Here is a 16,078-nt window from a genome sequence, read left to right as displayed (position 1 = left end):
TGTGCCTATTCTAGGTAACTCACAAAGGTGGAGCATATGATATTTGTTCTTTTGTGTCTGACTTATTTCACTTAGTGTAGTGTTTTTGAGGTTCAAAATTCTCGAAGCCAGCCTTCAGCAATATGTGAACTGTGAACTTCCAGATGTTCAAGCTGGTTTTAGAAAAGGCAGAGGAACCAGAGATCAAATTGCCAACATCCGCTGGATCATTGAAAAAGCAAGAGAGTTCCAGAAAAACATCTATTTCTGCTTTATTGACTATGCCAAAGCCTTTGACTTTGTGGATCACAATAAACTGTGGAAAATTCTGAAAGAGATGGTAATACCAGACCACCTGACCTGCCTCTTAAGAAACCTGTATGCAGGTCAGGAAGCAACAGTTAGAACTGGACATGGAACAACAGACTGGTTCCAAATAGGGAAAGGAGTATGTCAAGGCTGTATATTGTCACCCTGCTTACTTAACCTCTACGCAGAGTACATCATGAGAAGCGCTGGGCTGGAGGAAGCACAAGCTGGAATCAAGATTGCCAGGAGAAATATCAATAACCTCATTTATGCAGATGACACCACCCTTATGGCAAAAAGTGAAGAAAAACCAAAGAGCCTCTTGATGAAAGAGGAGAGTGAAAAAGTTGGCTTAAAACTAAACATTCAAAAAACAAAGATCATGCCATCTGGACCCATCACTTCATGGCAAATGGATGGGGAAACAATGCAAACAGTAACAGACTTTATTTTGGGGGGCTCCAAAATCACTGCAGATGGTGACTGCAGCCACGAAATTAAAAGACGCTTGCTCCTTGGAATAAAAATTATAACCAACCTAGACAGCATATTAAAAAGCAAAGACATTGCTTTGCCAACAAAGATCCGTCTAGTCAAGGCTATGGTTTTTCCAGTGGTCATGTATGGATGTGAGAGTTGGACCATAAAGAAAGCTGAGTGCCAAAGAATTGATGCTTTTGAACTGTGGTGTTGGAGAAGACTCTTGAGAGTCCCTAGGACTGCAAGGAGATCCAACCAGTCCATCCTAAAGGAGATCAGTCCTGGGTGTTCATTGGAAGGATTGATGTTGAAGCTGAAACTCTAATACTTTGTCCACCGGATGCGAAGAGCTGACTCATTTGAAAAGACCCTGATGTTGGGAAAGATTGAGGGCAGGAGGAGTAGGGGATGACAGAGGACGAGATGGCTGGATGGCATCACCGACTCAATGGACGTGGGTTTGGGTGGACCCGGGGAGTTGGCGATGGACAGAGAGGCCTGGCGTGCTACGGTTCATGGGGTCGCAAAGAGTTGGACACGACTGAGCGACTGAACTGAACTGAACTGAACTATGTTGTAGTATGTTGTCAGAATTTCCTTTCTTTTAAGGCTGAATAATATTCCATCGTATCTACAAGCCACATTTTATCTCTTTATCTGTCCAGGGTCATGTAGGCTGTTGTGAATAATGCCTCCGCAAACAGGTGTGCAGATACCTGTTTGAGCCTCTGCCTTGCATGTTTTTGGTGCATAACCAGGTGTGAATTGCTGCATCATGATCAGAGCATAATTTAAACACTCTCAAGTAAACTAGTTTTGGTTCCACCAGGCTAACATTTTGCACCATCGTTCTTTGTTTCATCTCCAACAGTTTTTGACACCAGCACCTTCCTGGATGGAAAGTAATGTGCGTGGCAACATCGTTTGTTTGTTTGTTTGTTTGTTTTTTGCTGGGTTTTGATTGGTTTTGGTTTTTCATATGAGCAGTGAAAACTCTCACGGAGCCAACTTTTTAAAAATCTATTTATTCTTGGTTGCCTTGGATCTTCATTGGTGCTCACAGGCTTTCTCTAGTCGTGGCAAGAGGAGGCTACTCTTCGTTGCAGTTCTCACTGTTGCAAGGAGTTCTCACTGCAGTGGCTTCTCTGTTTCAGAGGATGGGATGTAGGGCACGAAGGCTCAGCAGTTGCGGCGCTCGGGCTTAGGTGATCCATGGCATGTGGGAGCTTCCGACCTGGGACTGAACCAGTGTCTGCTGTATTGCAAGGCTCACCCTTAACCACTGGGCCACCAAGGAACTCCTGGACCATTTTGATGGAAATGCCCTCAGTTCAAATGCCTAGACCAGGAGGTTGGGGAGAGGATAAATTGGCAGACTGGGACTGACATGTACACACTCCTACATAAAATACAGAGGACTAATAAGGACCTATTGTATAGCACACGGAGCTCTATTCAAAACTCTGTAATGAGCCACATGAGAAGGATTTGAAAAAGAGTGGATATATGCTTATATATATAACAGATCCAGTTTGCAGCAGAAACTAACACAACATTGTAAATCAGCTAGACTCCAAAAAAAAGTTTTTTAAATGCCAAAACAGTTCTTCTAAGACAGACCTTTTGAGTCCAGATATGAGCAAAACATTAACCATATCTTGGCTGGTTGTTTGTAAAAGCTGCAGCAGAAAAAAAATTTTTTCTTGATTATCAGCATCATTTACAAATCTTACAAGTGGGATAATGGCATTTGTCAGTGAAATCTGTTGACTCATCAGCCTGGATAAAGAATCTGTTGTTTTTTCAGTTAATTACCAAGAAAAAAAAAATGTCTTCAGCATCATGTGACATCAGTATGTCTTGTTGTTGCTCCAAGAGTAGAATCTTTCCATTCTTTTGTTGAGCATCTTGTGCTAACATTTCACTCATATAATTTTACACACTAGCATTATTAGGTTCTTTTTTTCTGAACAATAGGTCTGTTACAAATAACTTGTTCTTTCAGGCTTTTTAATATAACAAATGTGGCTTATAAAAGCCTTGATCTGTTTGCTTTGTGATACCATAGATTAAAATTAGCTATTTATTATCAAATGGCTGTAATTTATAGTTAAGTTCTTTTCAATTTTGCTAAAGCCAGGGCTACATTTGTAAATTGTAATTTTTCATCAGTAAGCCTGCCAGATTTGTCCACAGTCCTAAGCTCCTCCTCTTTCACTTCACACTTCATAATAAAACATCACCACATTGAATCACTAGACTGCGTTTATAAAACACAAACGCTAATAAGATATACACTGAAAGGGCATCATAATAACTAAACAGGAAACTCGCAAAAAAATATTAAATCATTCTGAAATTCACTTCTAACCTACATAATTCATGTTTTACACTGTTCATATCAACAGGAACGTGGCAGGCCCTTATGTGTGCTAAGTTTCTCAGTTGGGTCCAAATCTTTGCAACCCCATGGACTGTAGCCCACCAGTTTCCTTTGTCCATGGGGGCTTTCCAGGCAAGAATACTGGAGTGGGTTGCCATGCACTCCTCCAGGGGATCTTCCCAACCCAGGGATCAAACCAGCTCTCCCGCATTGCAGGCGGATTTTTTACATCTGAACTACCAGGGAAGCCCAAGAATACTGGAGTGGATAGGAACGCCACAAAGTCATGAAAAAAAATATTTCTTCAGAAAAAAATTGCCTCTGATTTTTTTTTTTTTTTTTTTTAACTGCAATGCCTGGCTTGCGGGATCTAGGTTCTCTGGCCAGGGATTGAAGCAGCACCAGGTGCAGTGGAAGCGCAGAGTCCTAGCCACTGGCTCACCAGGGAAGTCCCTCCTCTCATTCTCTACCACATCAGAAAGTGTGTTTGCGCCCCTAAGTCAGTCATCCGTGCGTAAGGGGGAGGTAACCCAGAGGACAAGGGTGAGGTCATCCATCTTTACCTCCTCCTCCTCTCCAGGCAACAGCATGTTCACACGTGATGGACAGACTTCTTGATCTCATGCTGAAAACTGAGCAAGGCCCCACCCACTGAGCACTGCAGCCGTGGCTGAACCACCCCCACAAATGAGTTCCGAGGCTGCTCCTTTGGGGTCCATCCCTGAAACCACTGGCATCGCAAAGCACACGAGGTTCAAAAATAACGCTGATTTCTTTTTCTCATCACAAGACAGAATCCCTAACCTAGAAACATCTCAAGTAAATTCTGTGGTTCTGCAGAACTCAGAAATCTCTGCCTTAGACTATCACTCCTGTTTGCTGGTTAATCCACACTCCAGCCCAAAAGAAGCGTGGAAATACACGTGCCCACGTCCAGGGCCTTAAGTTGAAGACCCGGAAGTTGTTACACTGTTTCCGCTCTCACTCTTTGGCCACGCCTAGATGAAGGCACACTGGGAAATATCGTCTCTATTTGGGAGAACGTACCAGGAGGAAGACAAGGGAACTGTGAAATAACTGTCCTATTAAAAATTCTTTCCTTGTCTGCTGCTGGCAACAGACACTGAGCCCCTTGAGGGCCATATCTCTTTCATCACTGGGAAGCTGGTACCCAACGGCACTATGAATTTAGCCATGACCAAGCACCGAGGAAACAGCTGTAGGCAAAGTGGGAACCTGAAAGTTCCAGAAGAACTGCACTGGTCACAAATGAATTCTGGTGGATTTCAGCGGGAAGACAGGACAGCATGGTGGAAAATTTGGAATGAGTGCTGACTTTATAAGTTCTTATTTATTGAGCAGTTTGTTTATACTGTTTGAGCCACATTTCCAAATTGGGATAAAACAAAATGGGATAATATTATCCATCCTGTGGAGTTATTGTGAGGATTATATTTAAGGTGCATAAAGCTGGTCACCAATAAATATTGGCTGTTAGTGTAATTTTAGTAATGACCCAAGAGGGAGGCTTCCATTTCTGTCAACCATCAAGACAAGGATGACAATGCTAATTACCATTTGTTGTGCTATTACTATAAGCTTTATATTTTAACTTTTTTGTCCCCTATGAGGTAGCTGTTATTATCCCCATTTTATAGAAGAACAAACTGAAGCAAAGGAAGATTAAGCAACTAGACCAAGGTCACATACCTGTTTACAGTGGAAGTGGGCAGTTTGAACCTCAGAGCCAGTTGGTATCTAGGTACAACTGAGAACTGGGCCATCTGGCTTCTTAAAGTTTTTTTTTTTTTTTTTTTTTTTCCAGTAACAGAGGTAAAGCAACTGCTGGGCCTTTGATGTCACCCCGAAATTCTTTGTCCAGTTTTGCCATTGACCTACTGGGTCACCTTGGGCCAGTCCCTTCCCCTTCTTGACCTCAGTTTCCTCCTTTTACAATGAAGAGTTGGACACAATGATCTTTGAACTGTAGCTTAGGAGGAGGCATTTGGAAATTAGGCCTGAGTAGAGGTCTGCCTGTGACATCATAGAGGGTAGAATTCCATGAGAAGTCAGGCTTTCCTAGAAGCCCCAGTGTGATGGCTTAGGTGATTAGGCGAGACAGGTGATCCAGAAAGGGCTCCTTGGGCCCACACGTTAAGCTTCCCTCATTCCAGGGTTCCCAGCATAGCCTCAGATTAACCTGCCATGTCTGCAAAGGCTCAAAATGAGGCAGACACTGATGACTCAGATGTGTTCTCTCACCCTGGCTCATCAGCCCCATACCATAGGCCAGGCCACGGTGGAGTTCGCCACCATCACCAAGGTATATCCCGTCACCATGGTGAGTCCCCCCATCATGGCTTATCCCATCATCGTGGTGGACCTCACCACCCTGCTGAATTCCAAGGCTTCCATGACAATGTCTTCTCCCGCCATGCCCACCACTCCTGTCACTCCCCCAGTCACGGTGAGTCCCACCATCATGGTGGAGACCACTGTTCCACATCCCTTTCCCAGGATCCTTCCCATAACACTTTCATCTCCCACCAGTCCTATGGTGAGGACCACTTAGACCATGAGCACCACCATGGCAGGAGACACCATGGGAGGTCCCGGCAACACAGGGAGCCCAACCACCACGGTGGGTTTCATCACCACACTGAGGTTCCCAACTATAGTGGGCTCCGTCGCCAAAGTGAGGCTTACCACCATAAAGACTCCACCCAATCTAGTAACCCCTCCCACCTCAGTGAGGCCCATCATCATGGTGGGCACCACCACAGAAGGCCTACCTCCATGATGTCCCACCACCATGGCCCACTGCACCACGGCGAACACCACCACGGCGAGCACCACCACGGCGAGCACCACCATGGCCCACCGCACCACGGCGAGCACCACCACGGCGAGCACCACCACGGCGAGCACCACCACGGCGCACATCCTCATGATTACCCCCACCGAGATCACCACCATGGGGAGTACCGTCATGGAAGCTCCCAACTCTTTGGCTCACACACGCCCCACACCGTGACCTTAGGCTCCCTCGGCTCTGCCTATTCTCGTCCAGCAGTCTTTCAACCCAGCAAGCCAGACCGAAAGACCTCAGCCTTCAGCTTGGCTCATTCCCTTAGTACAGTGAACTTGCACCCCTCCGAGACCTCCAACAAAGTCTATCCTCAGGACTCTTCCTCTAAGACCTCGGAAAGCTGCCCTGAAGAAGACGAGCACGTTCAGAAGCGCAAAGGTGCGTTTGAACTCACCCCTTACCCCCAACTCCAGCTGCCTGGCCCAGGTTCCAGACCTGAGTCAGGCCTGGCACGTCCTTCACAAGGCTCGCTCTCCCTGCAGGTGTAGTCCATTGGCTCTTAACACGCCTGACCGTTCATCCTCCAGTTGTTTATTCCTGGAATTAGGCACCTCTTCAGACATCACTTGTTGGTTCATTCAGTCACTGTCCTTTGTTCTCATGTTCACTTCTCAAACGTTTCCTATTATCAATGTGAAAGCTGGTGTAGGTCACTTATACAACCAAACCCAGACTGCCCAGTGAAGGGGTCCATTGTCTATATCAGAACATTTACCATTGTGGATTCTGTTTGTCCACATTTCCCCCACTAAACTGTGACCTTGTTGAGGACAGAGGGAGGAACCAGTGCCTGAACGAGGGCCTGGTTGGAGGGCAGGGAGGACCTTGCCTGTTAACATATAATCCCCCCAAATTGTTCCCTAGTAGTTCAGTAGACATTGCATTAGCTTCTTGAACAAGAAGCAAGGGATGTGTGTCTAACTGTGGAAGATAAGGCAGTCAAGAGGGGGAAGATATGTCAGAAGCATCTTGTAGGGAGAGGACGAGGTTACCAAGAGGATGGGGTGGCGAGGAAGATTGGGTCTTCCATGTGTAAGCTGCCATGTGAGTTAAAAGCATGGAGTGTAAGAGCCTGAGCCCCTGAAATATGCTCAAATCCCAAGCAGGCTGTCACCTGCAAGGAAGGGTCAAGCCTTGGCTTCTATACCAGTGCAGGATGAGCCTGCCGGCCCCTGAGTGAGTTCATGGCAGGCAGGCCTGGGAGGGTGCCCAGATCCCTGGGTCCCTTGCCCTCAAGAACTTGCCTTTCTGGCCCCCTTACAGTTGGCCGAGGCCCACGGCCCCACAAGAAGGTGCACTCTTCGGACTTATTGTATTGGTTGTGGGAAAAATCAAGCCACCTTATTTGGGGCCTTCGGAGAATGCTCAGGAAACTGGTTGACTCCCTGGCCCTTGAAACCTTCATCATCTTCATCGTCTGCCTCAACACCATCATGCTTGTGGCTCAGACCTTCGCTGAAGTCGAGATTCGGGGTGGTAAGAGGCAGGGAGCCCTGTTCATGTAAAGAAGGCCGTTGATGTTGTTCTGGGCCTCCTGTGAGCCTGACCAAGTTCCGGGTGATTTAAACAACTTAGCGCATTTGATCCTCACCCTGAGAGGTGAGCGACATTGCCCAGCAGTTAGAGTGAGGCTCAGAGAGTTTTGCTGAAGTCAACCAGACCGCCAGAGACAGGAGGGTCTTCTAAGCTTGAGTGTGCGCTGTTTATGACTACAGCCAGCAGGGGGCGCATCAGCTCTAAGTATGTTGATTTGCGCAGGAAGGATGCCAAGAACCCACGTCTGCTGGACGGATCAGGAGGCCCTGGAGGCCAGGAGACCCTGGAGGGAGGAGGTTGGGAAACCTGGGAAGACCATCCCTAAGACTCCAGGGAGCAGAGCGAAGGAAAGGACCTGCCACAGGACCCATAAACAAAGGAGAAAAAAGAGTGGGCTGATGTTTCTTGCAAGAGGTTTAAGGCTCCCTTGGAAGCCCTTTACTATGTGAAATGCATTTAATTCTCATGAAAATTCTATCAGGCAGAGTGTTATTATCACCATTTCATAGACGAGGAAAGTGAGGCAGAGAGCAGTTGAGACACACAGCCGTTGGACAGAGCCAGCTTCTCCCTAAATGGCTGCTTGCAAGTGAGGTTCCAGTGAGGAGGAGGAGGCAAGGGTTGCTGGGGGCAGGGGTGGGCCTAAGCGAGGGCTCCCTCCTCCCTCCCCACCCCGTGTCCTCACAGAGTGGTACTTCACGGCCTTGGACTACATCTTCCTCTCCATCTACGTGGTGGAAGCTGTGCTCAAAATCATTGCTCTCGGCCTTGCGTATTTTTTGGACCCCTGGAATAACCTGGGTGGGTAGAGATGGGGCCTGGGTGTGTGTGTGTGTGTGTAACGGGAGCCCCTGAACTGCCCAAAGGTGACAGAAGCAGGGGGTGTTAGTGCTGGGAGGGCTGTGGGCCTGGGCACGGGGCCTGGGCAGCAGTCCGTGACATCCGGGCATCCCTCTGTCTGCAGATTTCTTCATCATGGTAATAGGTGTGGTGGACTTCACGCTCATACAGGTCAACTCTTCCTCCACGCGTGCGATCCACAACCAAAGCGTCTTCCGCATCTTCAAGGTCTTTAAGACCCTGCGAGCCCTGCGCGCGATCCGAGTCCTTCGGAGGCTCAGGTTAGCAGGACCACAGCTGCCCACGACAAAGCTATAGATTTCCAGAATGCTTTTCTGATGGTCTCCTGCCTTTCACTAGGCTCAATCTCTTATTTTCCAGAGAGGGGCTGGGACCTTCTGCAAAGTAACTAGCAAACCAGGGACCTACCACCTCAGTCATCAGCAGTCTGAAATCTGTCATCATCATCGGTTTCTGAGCACAGACGCCCACCCCACTGACAGAGCCTCTCTCTAAACCTCTGCCCACAGATTCCTGACCAACCTCCAGGAAGTGACCGGAACCCTGGCCCGGTCCTTGCCGTCCATCACTGCCATCCTCATCCTCATGTTTACTTGCCTCTGTATCCATGTCGCGGGGCTGGGTGGGAGGGTAAGGTGCTGTCATGGACAGAGTGGTGAGGCGGAATCAGAAGTTGGGGGCGGTGAGGAGAGAGGAAGAGGGGGAGAGGACCCCGTGAGCCAGATTTGATCCTCAACAGTCAGTCCTGTTCTCTGTGGTGCTCCGGGCACTGTTCCGCTACTCTGATCCCAAACGCTTCCAGAACATCTTCACCACCATCTTCACCCTCTTCACCATGCTCACCCTGGATGACTGGTCCCTCATCTACCTGGACAGCCGGGCCCACGGTAGGGCAGGCCTCAGGCTGGGTGGAGGGCAGGGGCTGTCTGGGTGGGCAGACTCTGAGGGCTCAGTTATCCCATCTGCCAAGTGGGACTTCTGAGCCGTGCTGGCCGGGGTGTGGTGAGGACTGGCAAGGCACTCGAAGCTCAAAGGAGCCCACCCCGTCTCTTCCAGGCGCCTGGTACATCATCCCCATTCTCATGATCTATATCATCATCCAGTACTTCATCTTCCTCAAGTGAGGGCCCGCCCCACTGCACGCCCGCCCCAGCTTCCCTTCCCCCAGCCTAACCCCAGGGGCACTCCCTCTGCTCCCCTCTCACTATGGTTTTGCACCACGAACCCAGAGGAGGGTGCAGCCTCCCCTCCAGCCCCCTCCTGCCTCTCGCCTCAGCCTGGTGATTGCTGTCCTGGTGGATAACTTCCAGATGGCGCTGCTCAAAGGCCTGGAGAAAGTGAAGCAGGAGGTACTGAGGGGATGGGGCGGGTGGACCCATCGGGAAGACACGGGGAGGGGGGCACAGAAGCTGGAGGGAAGGATGGAGGGTGCTCCGGGACAGGCAGACATGGGACTCTGGCAGAACGGAAGCCTCTTCTTTGCAGAAGGCGGTTAAGCTCCATGAAAAGCTCCTGGATGACTCAGTGACAAAGCTCATGGAAGCAGGTACCAGCACCCTGCGTCTTCCCTGACAGATGAAGAGTGCCAGGACCAACTTTACATTTATTTATTTTTGGCCACACTGGGTGGTTTGCAAGATCTCAGTTTCCTGACCAGGTATCAAACCCAGGTCCCAGGAGTAAAAGTGCCAAGTCCTAACCAATAGACCACCAGGGAATACTCTTGGCCTAGCTTTTCGAGTCTTAGAATCTGAGACTCAGGAGAATTTTCAGAGCTTAGAACTTTGGTCCAAAGAACTCCACGACTATCCACCACACTGAGAGTCAATTCCTGATAGACCCATTTGCAAAACAACTAACTAGCCGCATTCAGTTCAGTTCAGTCACTTAGCTGTGTTCGACTCTGAAGCCCCACGGACTGCAGAACGCCAGGCCTCCCTGTCCATCACCAACTCCCAAAGTTTACTGAAACTCATATCCATCGAGTCAGTGATGCCATCCAACCATCTCATCCTCTGTCTTCCCCTTCTCCTTCTGCCCTCAATCTTCCCCAGCGTCAGGGTCTTTTCCAAGGAGTCGGTTCTTTGCATCAGATGGCCAAAGTATTGGAGTTCCAGCTTCAGCATCAGTCCTTCCAGTGAATATTCAGGATTGATTTCCTTTAGGATGGACTGCAAGGATTTCCTTGCAGTCCAAGGGACTCTCAAAAGTCTTCTCCGGCACCACAGTTCAAAAGCATAAATTCTTCTGTGCTCAGCTTTCTTTATAGTCCAGCTCTTATATCCATACATGATTACTAGAAAAACTATAGCTTTGACTAGATGGACTTTTGTTAGCAAAGTAATGTCTCTGCTTTTTAATATGCTGTCTAGGTTGATCATATTCTAAGGAGCAAGCATCTTTTAATTTCATGGCTGCAGTCACCATCTGCAGGGATTTTGGAGCCCCCCCAAAATAAAGACTGTCACTGTTTCCATTGTTTCCCCATCTGTTTGCCATGAAGTGATGGGTCCAGATTCCATGATCTTAGTTTTTGAATGTTTTGAGTTTTAAGTCAACTTTTTCACTCTCCTCTTTCACTTTCATCAAGAGGCTCTTTAGTTCTTCTTCCCTTTCTGCCATAAGTGTGGTGTCATCTGCATATCTGAGGTTTTTGATATTTCTCCCGGCAATCTCTGAAATCTAGTCACATTATGATTCACCAAACATTCATTTCTGTTAATAATGTACAAAGTTTGTAACAGTTGATCTTATATGAGATGATTTCAGCTGTCCTTGAGGCTTTTGTCAAGGTGTTATACATGCTTGTCCAGAGTCACTCAAAGTGGATTGAGAGTCTGTACATGTTCATTTAAACACATCTGACTTTCTGGGTGAATAGATTTTGAGCCAATGGCTTTGCCTCCTACTGAAAGATGTTCAGAACTTTAGAATCTGAACTCTGGAATCTCACTCTTAGGACCATCAACACCAAAGGATTAAAGGCCCTCAAGTGTCACCTGGCCCCTCACCTGCCCTCTCCATCTTGGGCACTCAATGCAAAAAAAGCTTAAAACAAAAAGAGGAATTAATTGTCTCAGATTACTTAGCAGCTTGTCTTCAGTTGAAGGCAGGAGGAGAAGGGGACAATTCCCTGACCAGGGATCGAACCTGTGTCCCCTGCATTGGAAGGTGGATTCTTAACCACTGGACCACCAGGGAAGTCTCCAGGCAGCAGCTTGACTTCCCCTTTCTTTCTCTACACCAGAGCCTAAAGAAGTGCTAAGTGAACACACTATACAGAAGCAGCTCATTGAGAAAAAATTTGGAGCCCTGACTGAGAAGTAAGGAGATGCAAAAGGAGGGGAGGTGTTGGGTCTGAGGGGAGAGGCCTGGGGGCCTGAGCGGTGGGCGGCAGGGAAAGGGGCTTTGCCTGCCTCTCTGGAAGAGGGGTAGAACCCTAAGGCTTACGTGGAGCCTTTGGGTGGGCTGTGGAGGCCTTGAGTGGCTTCTGTTCACCCAGAGTCCCCTGGTACCACCAAGAGGATCCTACCACCAGCACCTGAAGGGCCACGAGAGCCCCCCAAGGCCAAGGGCTGGCGGACAGAGGCTGCGGGAGCAGGGGTTCTGCTCATCTTTTTGTCTGAGAATCATGCCTGATCCTTGCCCTGGGCTGGATTTTGTAAGGACTTCAGAGGCACAAAGGGGCCCCACACTGGCACCAACTCATGAGGTGGTGCTGGTTTAGTCACTCAGTCATGTCCGACTCTTGTGACCCCATGGACTGGGCTCCGTCAGGTTCCTCTGACCATGGGATTTCCCAGGCAAGGGTGGGTAGCCATTTCCTCCCCCATATACTGGAATGGTCATGTATGGACTATAAAGAAAGCTGGGCACTGAAGAATTGATGCTTTTGAACTGTGGTGTTGGAGAAGACTCTTGAGAGTCCCTTGGGCTCCAAGAAGATCCAACCAGTCCATCCTAAAGGAAATCAGTCCTGAATATTCATTGGAAGGTTGATTGATGTTGAAGCTGAAACTCCAATATTTTGGCCCCCTGATGTGAAGAGCTGACTCCTTGGAAAAGACCCTGATGCTGGGAAAGATTGAAGGCAGGAGGAGAAGGGGATGACAGAGGATGGGATGGTTGGATGGCATCACCAACTCGATGGACATGAGTTTGAGTAAACCCCAGGAGTTGGTGATGGACAGGGAGGCCTGGTGTGCTGCAGTCCATGGGGTTGCAAAGAGTCAGACATGACTGAGCGACTGGACTGAACTGAACTGATACTGAAGTGGGTAGCCATTTCCTCCTCCAGGGGATCCTCCCGACCCATGAATTGGACCCACATCTCCTGAGTTGCAGGCAGATTCTTTACCAATTGAGCCACCAAGGACCCTCTCTAAAGAGCTGCCTGGGGCCACGGAGGGCGGGTAGACTTCTGGCTGCAGGAATGAGGAGGGTGGGTCAGGAGACAGTCCAGGAAAGGCCTGGGAGGTAGATGTCAAGTCAACCTGAGGGGCCGGTCGGGCCCAGACAGCTGGGGACTCGTGGCTGTGCTCATGGCAGGGGTCCTTGGCACAGACTCCTGGCTCTTAGGCCTGGCTCCCCAGAGATCCTTCTCCCAGAAAGCCAGGCCTGCCCCACCTCATCCAGACTGGCTCCAAACCAGCCTTTCAGGCTCTTCTCTGCTGCCGGCAGAGCTCGAGCCCCAGGCTCTCTGTGATCATGGGTCCCCCTCACCGCCCTGGCCCATCCTGGCTTTATGCACAGCACAGCACACATGTGTCCACCTTCAGGCACCCTGTTCTCTCTGCTGGGACGTTCTCTGGCTGCCGACAGCAGGCATAAGTGATCAAGAGCTAGAAGAGCTGAGATCCAGTCCTGTTCATTTCACCTCCTGGCTGCTCTCCCAGCTGCCCTCCACCCTCCACATCCCAGTTCCTCAGCCCCCAGTGTGGACTGGGCCTTGACTCCTCTGTGATATTTTCTTTGGGGGTTTCTCAGCCTTCAAACTCTTCCCCACCGGCCCACCTTCGCCTCCACTGAGAGTGGTCTTTTTGTTGTTGTTTTGCCTGTTGGTTTTAATCTTTCTTCCTTCTACTTTCTTTTATTTTATTTAGCGATCTTTGTTTAAAAAAAAAAAAGTTTTGGCTTTTCCTGCCTTCTCTGAGTTTGCAGCTTTATAAGGGCTCCTGCCTCCCTTTGCTTAAGGTCGGGGCACCTCACTTTGACCTTCCCTGAATGTCTTCATCTTGAATTCATCCATCCTCAGAAAACTTCTTCCTTGAAGCCCGCCTGGTCCTCAGGACACTCCCCACTGTTCACAGATCTGGGCGCGCTGGAACCCTGTCTATGCTTAGCAAACCCTCAAAGTGTCTTTCAAGCTCAGCCCAGTGATGCTTCTTCCAGAAATCTTTCCTGATCCCCTAGTACCAGATCAGGTTTTCCTCCTCTGGGTCCCTCAGTGCCCTGTGTTTACACTTGTCACCAGTGTAAACACCCTTGGTTTGCCTTCTTGGCTCTGTCACAGACTGAGCTGCTTGATGGCAGGAGCTGTTTCTTTTTGTTTCTGTGTCCTCCAAGCACCGTGCGATGTTCATTGATTTCAACTGTTATTTGATGGCTGGATTGATAAGGCAGGCTGGCAGTGAAGGAGTTAATGAATGGGTAGTGGGTGGGGGTGGGGCCAGGGAAAAGCAGGTGGATGGAGAGATAGGTGAGAGAGGAACAGGGTGGGGTGGTCCCATGGTGAGTCAATGGATAGATAGCCGGGCAAGTGTGCCAGTAGGTGGCTGAGTGGGTGCATGAGTCAGGGTGGGGTAGGTTGGACGGATGCAGGGGCAGGTGGTTGGGAGGTAAACAATCGTCAGAACTCTCCGAGGTCCAGGCAGATGGTGGGGCTGCAGGGTATATGTGGAAAAGGAGATACACCATGGAGGGCCCACACAGAAAAGGTCTGGCCATGGCTGAAAATGGAGGCATAGGGTGCTATGAGTGCGGGGGGTTGAGGGGTGGGGATGCACTCTGGGGGCTGAGATGGCCTGACTTTGCCCCCTCTCCACCGCCCTCAGGCAGCTGGAGACCCTGTTCCACTTCCTGCAGCTGGTGGCTGGCGTGGAGCATTACCAGCTGAAATTCCGCTCCCAGGCTGCTGTCATCGATGAGATTGTGGACACCACATTCGAGGTGAACCAGGCAGGACCTGGGAGGAGCCGGGTGGAGAGGGCGGGGCACTGGGAGGCTAGGCTTCAGGTGCTTGCGCCCGGAAGTGGCCCAAGGGAGAGCAGTGTGGGCCTCCCGGAAGCAAAGGCCGGCGCCATCACTTCCCACCCCCTCTCCTGCAGGCTGGAGAAGAGGACTTCAGAAAGTGACCCCCAGAGAGGCAGCCTGGGTCCAGACTTCAGCCTCTGGCTGGCTGTCCACCGACTCCGGTCAAGTCCCCATATCCGCTGGAAGGATCACTGGGCCTGCAGGGGTGGGGAGGCGGGGAGGGGGTAGGCGGCCAAGAGAGTTTTAAAACCCCAGGTGGCTCTGCGTCTTCACTGGCCCTGCCAAAGCACAAGGGAACCTGTGTGCACGCATACACGTGCACCCTGCATCATGTGTACACGGGAGTGTTCTGGGTGACAGGCTTGTCCTTGGATCCCTTCCTGCCCCGTGGGGCCTGGCGTCCTGTCTGGGCCTGGCAGGGCCTTAATAGCAGCCAGGGGTGGGGTGGGGTGATGTGGAAAGGGGACCAGGCTCAATGATGGACGGAGAGTGGGCAATCACCCTGCTTCAGGGAGGGAGGCCGGTCTATCCTAGGAGACGGGAGAACAGGTTAGAACAGCCCATGGTTGTCAAGAGCCCGGGGGACCAGGAGGCTCCAGGAACGAGGGCTCAGAGCCCAGGATCTCGGGCTTACCGGCACCCTTAATAGCCAGTATCAGGGTACCAACTCACTGGGGGCAGCCTGAGCCCAGGAGGCAGAGGTCATCACCATACCCTGCCCTGCCCGGGGTCAGGCTAAAGAGCCTCGAGGAGGGAGAGGAGGGAGGCTGCTCAAGTCCTCCAGGTCTCGGGGTGGGGATGGGGAGGGGTGTGTGTGGTGGGGACGGGCCTCTGGTAGCGGAAAGCGAGGGATGAGCACTCCCATAGGATGCCCGGGATGGCAGTGGGCACCGAGCGCTAAGTCCTGCTCACATCCAGCCGGAGGGAGGTCTCCCACCACCCACAACACCCACCTTACCTCTAGCAGAGTGAAGCTGGAGGGAATCGGGGACAGAACCCCAGAGTAGGGGCTGGCCATTTCGCTGGCCACCCCGTCTACATACACTCTGGACCAGACAGTGGCCATGTCTCCGGGCCCCAGAGAGAAGCAGCATGTCTCCTCCCAAGCCCGGGCCCGGCCGAGAGGACGGACCGACTGTGCGGAGGAAACGCCACCTGGGACTTGGGTACAGATTCCAGGGGTGGAGAGATCACTGGCCTCACCTCACCGCACGACCTCACACATTCATTCAGCATTCCCTGCCCCTGAGCCCATGCCGGCCACGCAGGAGGCTCCTGCCCCGTGGCACCTGGTAGCCGGCCAGCCGCAGACCAACTGCAGCGGCCATATCTGACAGGCTTGAGTTTCCCCCTGCATCGCTCTGTCCTGTCAGACTCAGCGCCTCAGGCCCACTCCCACCCCGTACGGC

General features: G+C 50.6%; 1 protein-coding gene across 1 annotated transcript; it reads left to right on the top strand.

Annotated features, from left to right (window-relative positions):
* Positions 1-5,963: 5,963 nt before the first annotated feature.
* On the top strand, positions 5,964-14,770 carry CATSPER1 (cation channel sperm associated 1). Its single transcript, XM_065937084.1, has 13 exons — positions 5,964-6,132; positions 6,225-6,398; positions 7,284-7,496; positions 8,244-8,357; positions 8,521-8,677; positions 8,927-9,018; positions 9,161-9,304; positions 9,474-9,537; positions 9,694-9,766; positions 9,906-9,963; positions 11,665-11,740; positions 14,471-14,585; positions 14,744-14,770. Exons 1-13 carry the CDS (start codon positions 5,964-5,966, stop codon positions 14,768-14,770), a joined length of 1,476 nt encoding a protein of 491 aa, XP_065793156.1.
* The last annotated feature ends 1,308 nt before the right edge of the window (positions 14,771-16,078 follow it).

The sequence above is a fragment of the Muntiacus reevesi genome, chromosome 5 (assembly GCF_963930625.1).
Source record: "Muntiacus reevesi chromosome 5, mMunRee1.1, whole genome shotgun sequence".
NCBI classification, from domain to species: Eukaryota; Metazoa; Chordata; class Mammalia; order Artiodactyla; family Cervidae; genus Muntiacus; species Muntiacus reevesi.
Note: the sequence above shows the minus strand (reverse complement) of the source record. Positions and strands in the feature narration are given on the sequence as shown.